Here is a 10,985-nt window from a genome sequence, read left to right as displayed (position 1 = left end):
GAGCTCCCTGCTCACTGCTGCCATGCCCCTGCCGCCGACCACCGCCACCTATGGGTGGTCGCCATGCCATCCCCGCTACCCAGCCTCTGGGGGCATGTGTCATTCATGTCTTCTGGTGTGATCTATATATACTTTTTATATATCTAGTGATTAATGATTGGCAAAAAAAATTTAAAGTTGCATTTTACAAAGTCTACCATCTTTTGTTATTTTGAAAATTTTATTTTTATCAAAATGAAAATTATATATTCACCTTTAAAAAGCAGCTAGAGAACCACATGTATATTTTGGGAGATTATACTACTTGAATTTAGGCTCTGGGTATGGCATTCTGGTGTATTTTAGCATCCAGAAGAGGCTAAGCTTATCTAAGCATTTTGCTACCTATTGTCCTGTAACACACAGCACCTTCAATCACTAGAGGTACCACCTAAACTGAAGCCCCTTCAGCATATGACAGAAGTAAATGAGTGCCAGTGAATGAGCCAGTGAATGAGCTCTCTGTTATGGCCATGTGACTTTGGAATGGACACAATCTTAAAAAGCTGAAGTTTGTCAGGGACACTACCTTCTGCTCCCTGTAAGAGCAGGGAATATTGGAAATTAGGGCTGAGGGAATCTAAGGGGCTGGAGAGGATCTGCCTGTATGTATGAAAGAGAGAGGGAAAGAGAGAGAGCAAGAGAAAATGTCAGGGAGATGGCAGGGAGGGTTAACTGATTTTAATAATTTATGTTGTTACTTTGTATTCCAGTTGATCAGGAAAAACGACAGGGCTATTTATCCTACTTTATTTTAGAAAATCATCAACAGTGCAGTGTTGGCCACACACTCTTTTATTACAGCTTGCAAAAACTGCAGATGGGAATAGGGAGCAGCGAGCTAAGATGTCCGTTTTTCTGGTTTAGGTTTCATCTTCTTTTTAATTCAACTTGAGTGCTCAGAAAAGAACTTAGTTCCCAATCATACAAACTGTCAGGTGCTTAACTTTAGTCATACAGGCACCTATACAAGTGCTCTGGGGCATGGGGAGGTGTGTTTTAATTTAAGAGGCTCTCGGGAGTCGCTGCAGTTAAAACACCGGCAGCTTGTCATGTATTCAGAGCCCCGCATTTCAAAAAGTTGGTGGGGGTGCTTTAACCAAAGCTCATTCAATGAACTTTAGTTACAGCTCCCCTGATGCCATTTTGAAATTCAGGAGCATTCAGAGTTGAACAGTCCAGCAGACTCGAATCTGTTGCAAGGCCTTCTATCCAGAATGTGTCAGAGCACATGTAAAAGTGCCCACAGGTATTAACTTTGACTTCTAAGAGAACAGTCATGTGTATAAAATTAACACATGAAATTATGAAGTGTAGACTTTAGAAAGGAAAAGCGTTCTTCACTGTGGGGCTGGGCTTGCCAGAATAATTACCTGTCTGGGCCACTGGGCCTTTGATTTCTGCCTCATACGTTTAAATTTTAAACCTTCTTTATTTTCACTAGTTAAAAGTTTGGGGGATTTTATTCTGTTTTGTAAAATTCAATATTTATCAGAAGACAAAGAAGCTGGAGGTGATACTTCTAATGTAATAAATTAGTATTGTATTGAGTGAATAATACAGCTAGTGCGTAGGCATGCTTCGGTTGTGGGAGGGGAAAGAATGGGAGCGTAGGGGGCACTGTACCTTTGACTCTTTAGAACTGATACCATCTATCCCTCCTGTTCCACTACGCAATAGCTATGGGGGGTGATGAAACCCAAGTGTGTAAGGGCAGATCCCAAGTCATTATACTAGAGAGAATTTCTATGCTGATAAGAGTTTTCCTTTTAACAAACTCCTCAGGAAAAATGGCATGTCTTTCTCCGGGCTAAAGAGTTATTTTATGAGAATTTTAAGAACATTATTATTTATTAGTGGGTGGTAACTACAAGTCAATTATTAATGAAAGCTGAGTCAGGAGTTACTAAAAACGATTGTCCAGGTGAGCTCTCAGCAACACTTCCTAAAGGTAGGTCAGAATGGTCAAGCTTGGGTTTGACATGGGCCAGCACTAAGACCTGACCACTGCCTCTGCCACTGTCTGCGCTGCCCAGCTGTAGTGCAGCACGGGAAAGCTCACCCTCACCATAGAATCATAGAAAGTTAGGGGTGGAAGGGACCTCAAGAGGTCATCTAGTCCAAACTCCTGCTCAAAGCAGGACCAGCCCCAACTAGATCATCACAGCCAAAGCTTTATCAAGCCAAGTCTTAAAAACCTCAAAGGATGGAGCTTCCACCACCCCTCTGGGTAACCTGTTCCAGTGTTTTCCTACCCTCCTAGTCAGAAAATTCTTCCTAATATGTAACTTAAACTTCCCTTGCTGCAACTTGAGACCATTATTCCTTGTTCTGTCATCTGCCACCACTGAATACAGTCCAGCTCCATCCTTTTTCAATCACCCTTCAGGTAAATAAAAGCTGTATTATATCCCCCCCATAGTCTTGTCTTCTCTATACTAAATAAGCCCAGTTCACTCAGCCTTTCCTTAGAAGTCATGTCCCCCAGCCTCTCACCATTTTTGTTGCTCTCCACTAGACTGTCTCCAATTTGTCCACAGATTTTCTGTAGTGGGGGGCCCAAAATGGGACACAGTATTCCAAATGTAGCTACACCAGTGCTGAATAGAGGGGGGAAATCACTTCCTTTGCCCTGCTGGCAATACACCCACCAATGCAGCCCAGTATGCCATTAGCCTTCTTGGCAACAAGGGCACACTGCTGGCTCATATACAGCTTACTGTCTACTGTAACTCCCAGGTCCTTTCTGCAGAGCTCCTGCCCAGCCAGTCAGCCCACCCACACCCGTACCAATGCATGGGATTGTTCCTTCCTAAGTGCAGGACTTTGCACTTCTCCTTGTTGAACCTCACGAGATCCCTTTTGGCCCAATCCTCCAATTACCTAGGTCACCCTGAATCTTAGCTCTACCCTCCAGTGTATCTACTACTCCCCCAGCTTGGTGTCATCTGCAAACATACTGACACAGCACTGCATGCCATCTTCCAATTTGTTAAAGAACATATTAAACAAAAAACGACTGGACCAACAGCTGGGGCACTCCACTTGATACCAGCTGCCAACTAGATACTAAACCATTGGATTACTACCCTCTGACTCCAAATCTCCAGCCAGTTTTCTATCCACTTCACAGTCCATTCATTTATCCTGTACTTCCTTAGCTTCCTGCAAGAATGGTGTGGGAGACTCTTGTCAAAATCTTTGCTAAAAATCAAGGTACACCACATTCACTGGTTTCTCCACTTCCACAGAGCCAGTTATCTCATCATAGAAGATAATCAGGTTGCTAAGCGAATCAGGTTGGAGGTGACTCCCTGGGAATGCTGCTGCTGCCTGCTGGCAGCAGCTGCCTCCACAGAGGTGCAAGGCCGCTGTTGCACCACTCCCTGGGGGCGCAGACTGAGGATGCTCAGGGACCTGCAGGCCTAGAGGCAGCTTGTGCCAGAGCTCTCAACCCACCCTGAGCACCTACATGGGGCCCAAGGGTGCCGTGGAGCCCCACCATTTCCCTGCACTTCCACAGTGGGTCTGTGCAGGGACATGGCCTTCGGGCGGCTGCAGCAGAAAGACAGGGAGGGCGCACCCACCCACCCCCAGCCCCTACCCAGAGCCCCAAGCAGCTGGGCTGGCAGCACCGGGGTTTAAGGAAGTTGGCGCCAGGCCACAGTGGGGCTGCCTGGCATCCTCAGGCCCAGAGCAGGTCAGGACCTCCTGGGACCCACTGAGCAAGTAAGTGGGGAAGTTCGGGCCTGGTCAGGGCTGAGGCCAGAGTAGCTGCTCCCAGCCCGAGTTGCCTGTGGCTGCCACTGAAATAAGCCCACTGCCTCTGGGGCTGTGCTTGGTTGGGGGGTGTGCCCCAGGCCCAAGGCAGCTCCATGGTGACCCTGCTCAGACTGGGCATCTTGTGGGGGTCCCCCTCCCCGGGCACCAGACCCCCTTGTGAGCAACCTCCTTCCCTGGGCTCCAAACCCTGCACACACACTCACAGCCCCCAGTACCTTCACAAATTCCCTCCTCAGACACACGCCACATGCCACACCCACCCCGCAACCATTCAAAGTACCTATATGATTTTGACTTTTTCTGCATGCAATTCTGAGTTTTTAGCTGTGTGACTGAAATAGTGATTGTGACTCATTTTTTTAATCACACAAATAATCATGATCACATTTTTAAACTTGTCTGACAGCTCTGCAAGAATGTTGTGGGACACTCTATCAAAAGCCTTGCTAAAAATCAAGGTACACCACATCCACTGATCTCCCCACTTCTCCACTCCCCCCTATTCCTCCCACTTACAAAATGTTGTAATATATTTAGTCTCATAGGGGGTCACCATAACTTACCAAGGAGGAAGGATGCAGTAGTAAATATTACTACTTACAAGAAAAATAAAATTTCAATCCAATCACAACAGCATGTGTGACAGCACCTTGCAATCTGCTGCAGGAGAGGCAATGCATACATAGGACCAAACTATCAGAATTTAGCCCCTGCTTCCCCCTTGCTTCACAAGTGATGCCGAGTATATCAGCCTCTGGAGTAGCCTATTCCCCCAGCTGCCTTGGCCATGGCATAGTTGTATGATAATGTTGCATGATATTCCCATACAAGAAGCCGGGTGTCCCTGTTGTCATGGACAAAACAGGATGCCGAGAGACAACATTCCACCACAGAGTTTTACCAACTCCTGACAGAGGACCCTATGGCACACCATTACAATGAACTAAATAAACTCTTAATGAAACTACCTCTGGAAACAAAGGAGGGGATTACTGCTTCCACCTCCTAGGCCAGGCAACTTGTACTTATTATCCAAGATCCACACACCTGGAAACTCAGGATGTGCCACTGACTCTGGTATTAGCACTTTCACAGAGGGAGTTTCTGGCTATGTTAACTCCTCCCATATGCCACTGCCAGCTATTTGAAAGACACCACAAATTTCTTAAAGAAACTGGACTCCATTGACAAGCTTCCAGCAAATGCTACATTAACTACTATGGATGTCACATCTCTGTATACCAACATCCCTCATAGGGATGGATTAAAGGCCATAAAGAACTTTATCCCTGACAAGAAAACTGCTCGAGTCATTACAGCGCATCAGAGCAGCCTCCCTGCACGTGTATAGGTGTCCTAACTCCACCAGTGTCATATATCTCATCCCATGTTACATTGCCCCTCTGCTGTCTATTAGACAAACAGGGTGATCTCTACATGTAAGAATGAATGAATGCCAATCTGATACCAACTGCAGAAAGACTCAAACACCTTTGGCAGAACACTTTCAGCCTCCCTGGACGTGACCTCAGGATTGCTGTTCTCAGGCACAAAAAAAACCCAAAACAAAACAAAAAAACAGCTTAAATGGGAAATTCCAGAACAAGCGATCATCTACAAACTGGACTGTGTTAAGTATGGTTTGAACAGGGACTATGGGTTCTTATTTCATTACCTGGATTAGCTTTTGTGACCTTTTGTGACCCCTTTTGTTTCAATGGGTTTACAGCTTATTTGTTTTCCTCTCCTAGCACTGCACCCTCCCCTGCTCCCTTGTTCTTTGTATTCTAAAATTTCTCTCTTTTCTTTTACTCTGTTTTCTGCATGCCCTTTCACAGCATCTGATCAAGTGAACTTGGGTTTGTGGAGGTTTGTGCTCTCTCTATACATATCTAATTTAGTCTATAAAGGTGCGTATTTACCCTGTTAGTCAGGGGAAGCCATAGCTCTGTCCATTCCACTCCCCTGCCTGACCACTCTCTACTCACCTCTGTAGGAAGAGAAGTAGCAGTTCATTGCCATCCCCTCCCCATACTACAAGCAGTAATGTTGGTAACCCACACAAGGCAGTAAGGGGACTCCCAGCAATAAAAATATTCTATACACAGGACAGGTACAAGTGTGATGATGGTACAAGTGTGACAAGCTAATTGTGTGATGATGACCTAGTTTCAGAAAGTCCCTTTCTAAGGCCAAGAAGGTAGCAGAATCTCTAGGTCCCTTTTGGCATTTGGCAACTGCCAACAAAGGTCTGAGCAATGCCTTTTTGAAAGCTATGCCCCACCTGCACTTATCAAACATGTTGTACTGATTTTCCTGAAAATCCTCATACAGGCAGTAGCAGGAGAACATTTAACCAGTTTCACTCACCTTGAACTCTTTTTCAATGTTTGCAAGCACAGCAAGCTCATTGCTGAGTTCTAAAGCAGTCATTACTGGGTCTTCACTAGACAACGACAGGTAAGCAGGGCTTGCCAGACCTTTGTAAGCATTGATTCTGGACCTAGAATGGCTGAAAGAGTCATGTTTTTGCTTCTCATTGCACTCAGTGCATTTGCAGAAATAGTCATGTGGCCTTTCAATGCGAGCCCCTTTCCTCAAGAGAGTGTGGACAATTTCATATTCCTGGCAATGGGCAGCTAGAATGATTGGAGTAACATCATGGGAGAACCGAGTTCCATCTTCATCATATGCATAGAAATCATCATGCTGGAGTTCTGACTGGCTGGGACTTAGTGCCAGCCTCTTGCCTTCAGCGAATGCAGGGTGGTTTAAGATGGCTTCAACTATCCGAACATACCCCTTACTAATAGCCAAGAGTAAGGCATCCCCAACCCGTGACAGGTTCTCCTTCTTCAGCAGAAGTTCTGTGATCTCCAGGTGCTCACTGGCAACTGCTAGCTGCAAAGCATTCTGCCCCATGAAGTCCACACAGTTCACATTTAGTGAAGTGCACTCTTCCAGCATTCTACGAATCACAGGAATATTACCGTATTCTGCTGCATCCAGAAAGCGCTCCTCCTCAAGTGACAGACTTGTTGACCGGTCATTAAACATGTATGCTGGCCCTCGATTGGCCAGCCTTCTGCCCTTCTCCCGGAGGATGGTCTGCCGTCGAAGCGCTAGCCTATTCTCAGTACCCCGACTGCGTGGAAAAAGAGAAATCATTAATTCTCTTGTGCAAAGAACCCTGCAGTTCTAGCCTACCTTTCAGGAACACTAGAATTTAGCTGCAGTTGGTCAACCATTATACTTACAGTCTGAATTTGTTCTATGGTCTTTCATACTAATCAATATATTATGCCAGTTGCCTTGTATAAGGTAACAAATTCCCGCTTCATTGCCTTACTTCATGCTTACTCAGTCACAGATCATATTCAGTCCAAACACATCAAACCTGCATATACTTCTTATATGGTATCTATTTGTACACTATGCTGCTACAAGGCAGGGAAGAGTACTAAAAAATACTGGGCATCCAACTCAAAATGAGCTAAAATATTTCCCACCCCCCCAACCTCATCACTATGTACAGGAACATTAGAAACATGAGCATCAAACCAATTATTATTTGTCCTTTTCTCCAAAGTAACCCAAGTTAACTCTTGGTCAAGGTTATCTGACTATTTGCATTACACCCTTTGATTTTCAGTCATTCATAAGAGACCTGATTTTTTAAGCAATAAACTTCCCCTTTTTTTAGAAAAAAAATTGAACTTTTAAAACAATTCCAACACCAGCACAGAGAGTAGAAAGTTGGTGCATAAACAATCCTTATAGAAGGAAAAAGCATTAGAGTGTTCTGGTGAAAATCAGCTTTAATTCAGTCAAATTTAATTCTTGGAAAAACAATCGGACTTTGTACATTTTGAGAAAGGCCCCTTGTATTTGGGGCCTTACTGTGCATACTTAAAGCTATGAATGACCATGTTTTTTTTATGAGTTGGAGGCCCATGAAGATAAACAGTATTTGGGCATATTTAGGAGTGTTTAAATTGAATGATTTGTGATCTATTTAAAATATTGTTTCTTCAAAGTGCTCTATCTGCACTATTAATACCCTGCCAGTTTCTTATGTCCACAACTGAAATATTTAATGTCTTTTCAAACTGTGAAGGTCTTCAAAATCCACAAGAGGCTCCTTTCAGCAGGAAGCTGCTTTTTAATTTGGCTTCCAAAATTAAGACTAGTCTGGCTTACCTTGTGTGATTGAAAAAATAATGCCTCCTGAATCTTGCCTTTATGAAAGGAGAAAATTCTCAGTATTTAATATTAGATTAGTGATAGCCATTCTTGATTTGTCCAGAAGCCTTCTTGCCTTCTCAAATTTCAGTTTACTCTCTTGGTGAAAACTAAGGCTCTACAAATCATTAATGTATCAGTTCAGCAACCCAACTGAAAAACTGGCTTAGACAAAAAAAACATTTAGGGCACCTATACATATGCAGGGAGGCTGTGAATTGAAGCAGACTCAATTCATCCCTCCCACTCCTGGAGCATGTCTATAAGGGTCCAGTGCCACAGTCCATTTTGCTACATTTGGAGATTCAGAACTTCATTTCCTTTGCTTTTCTTACAGGTCTATAAAATGAAATATTTCATGTCAAACCATTTTTCCTCATTTCAATGAGAAAAAACCAAGAACCTAAGGGTGTTTATAGATGTGTTCCGGGAGTTGGGAGGAAAGGGGGTGAATTGAGTCTGCTTTGATGCTCTGTAATTACAGTGTGTCAGAGCAGCCTCCCTGCCAGACCTGGGTTAAAATGCCATCCTCAGAGTGAGGGGGAGGCATGGGGGAGGAGAAGGGGGTGGAGATGCTGGGACAGTAGGGAAGGGAGCACTTTTGTGGCTTCTTGTTGAAATTGTTTTACATTTTTTAAAACAAATTTGTTGGAGCAGAAATTTGAGTCAAGCTGTCGCCAAGCTCCCTCAAGAAAGTCATAACTACTTGGCTAGAAAATCATTTCACTCACTTGGTCTCTGTCTCAATAGGAATTTAGTATCACATCTGGGGTAAGCTTTCTGAAAGGGGTCCAGTGCCATAGTCCATTTCTCTACATTTGGAGAACCAGAACTTCATTTCATTTGTTTTTCTTACAGGTCTATTAAATCAAACAGTTTGTGTCAAGCCATTTTTCCTCATTTCAACGAGAAAAAAACATCTAAGGGTGTTTATAGATGTGATACTAAATTCCCAATTGAGGCAGAGACCAAGAGAGTGAAGTGATTTTCTATTATGACTTTCTCGGGGGATGGGGGGGCACACAGCTTGATTCAAATTTTTGGTGCAATATGATTTGAAAGTGTTAAATCTCATTTTTCAAAGCTTATAGATTTCACAGATTCATAGGTATATCAAGACTTTCAAGGTTTGGATAGGTAGTGATATCCTCCTGTATCTGCAGATAGCCTGAAGCAACTGCTCCGAGACTACCCCAGGCACTTCAGCAGGTGGGGAAATGGAATCCCACTGACTTCCAGCAAAAGACTATGACCTAAGAGGGCTGCTTATTTCTATTATCCCCACCCAGTGCCCTTCATGTAGAGCAGATTGGTGAACCAAAAAAATGGTGGTGCAGGGCCTGGTGGATCCAGCAGCACAACAGATAACTCATGTAGAAAACCTTGGGATTAAACGCAAACAGAGGCAGAGACCCTTTGCGGGTATATGTAGAAGATATTTTGCTTCAACCCAGCACAGGATGGCTTCACTGGCTCCACTGGCTCCCACTGCTTTAATGAGCATCAATACCTCAATAATGCCTTAACTTCCTTCTTTGATCTGATTTCTCCCCCTCCATCTGCAGTTGTTTTTTCTGACATCTAAATGTCAATGTCCACATGGTAAATAGTCATCCCATTATTTACACTTCCATTAAACTTCATCACCTCCTACCTTTGCCTTTTAATAACTTCAGCTCATGAAGACTTGCTATATCATATTAATCTCTCCAAAATCCAGCCTGTCATTAAATCATGTCAGTAATTTTATACTGCTCCAAAATCTGTATTTTTCCTTATAGTTCAGATTATATAGCACTGTTATAACTCTGGACCCTCCCTTGCCAATCTCATCTTGATTACTGAAACATGCAGTGAAACATTGAAATCATAACTCCTGAATGCTTGGGATTGAAAATACTGAATTTATTGGGAATAATTAAATAATTTTCAGTGCTTTTGTAGTATAAAATATGTTCCTGCCATTCTCCTTAAAGGAAGACTAATATAATCTGGGAAAACTAATCTCCTACCCCCCTGCAGAAACTTACTGTCAAAATAAGATGGTTTTCTATGGCTGCAGTAAGCAATATTTACAATTTTATGCTATGTTCTATTTCTATTAAAGTGCAATGATTCTGCATATATATATATATATTTGATATACTTCCATAAAAATAATCCAGAATGCAATGCAGGAAGAAGTACTACTAATCAGATGCTGATTACTCATGGACATAAACTCCGATGTTAAATGAGGCAGGACGAATAAAAATCTTCTGCACTTAACCTAGGAAATAAATCATTAATGTGAACAAGAATGAAAGGATTTATAGATCAATTATACATATTTAACTCCAGTGTGCTTCCTCTAAAGATTCTCACCTGATTTATCTCATCCAAAAATGTGAATGTTTTCTAGTATTGTAATTATTCCCATTTGTCTATGTCATGAGTCTAGATAGAACAGTTTTCCAAAAGAGCCACAAAGGTTTAGAACCCCAGGCTCTTCCAAAAGAGCCTTACTAGTAGCTAAACATATATCAAGACTAGACATCATGACAGTTTTTATTATCCAAACAATACAAACAACAGGATACAGTATCATTGATCTCATTTAGGACTATGCTGATAGGTTTATGCAAGTGGAAAAACAAAGAAAAAAACCTCAAGAACTTCCATGTCCCCATCTTTCACCTAGGATAGATGGGTGCAGCTCAATAAAACAAAGCAGGGGTACTTATAGGTGGCTAATCTATATTGCTGGTTGGAAATTTTTCAAAAATATTTTTGTCATTAATGGCCTTTTTGTTGACTGGAAAACTAATTCCAACATTTTCAACTAATTTTGGGGGGCTTTCATAGAAAAAATGAAGAAAAAATAAAAGAATGTTTGTGGCCAAAACATTTCATTTTATCAACCAAAATGTTTGCAAGAAAAA

The 10,985-nt window shown here is 42.6% G+C and overlaps 1 protein-coding gene across 1 annotated transcript in view; it reads right to left on the bottom strand.

The window, feature by feature from the left end:
- TRPC6 (transient receptor potential cation channel subfamily C member 6) overlaps positions 1 to 10,985 on the bottom strand; it is a 186,175-nt gene that overhangs the window by 67,696 nt on the left and 107,494 nt on the right. The window contains exon 2 of the mRNA XM_019530281.1: positions 6,193 to 6,967. Coding sequence (XP_019385826.1) covers positions 6,193 to 6,967 — 775 coding nt within the window. The remainder of the gene's footprint in view (positions 1 to 6,192; positions 6,968 to 10,985) is intronic.

Source organism: Crocodylus porosus, unplaced genomic scaffold (genome assembly GCF_001723895.1).
Source record: "Crocodylus porosus isolate Cpor-Errol unplaced genomic scaffold, CroPor_comp1, whole genome shotgun sequence".
NCBI classification, from domain to species: Eukaryota; Metazoa; Chordata; order Crocodylia; family Crocodylidae; genus Crocodylus; species Crocodylus porosus.
Note: the sequence above shows the minus strand (reverse complement) of the source record. Positions and strands in the feature narration are given on the sequence as shown.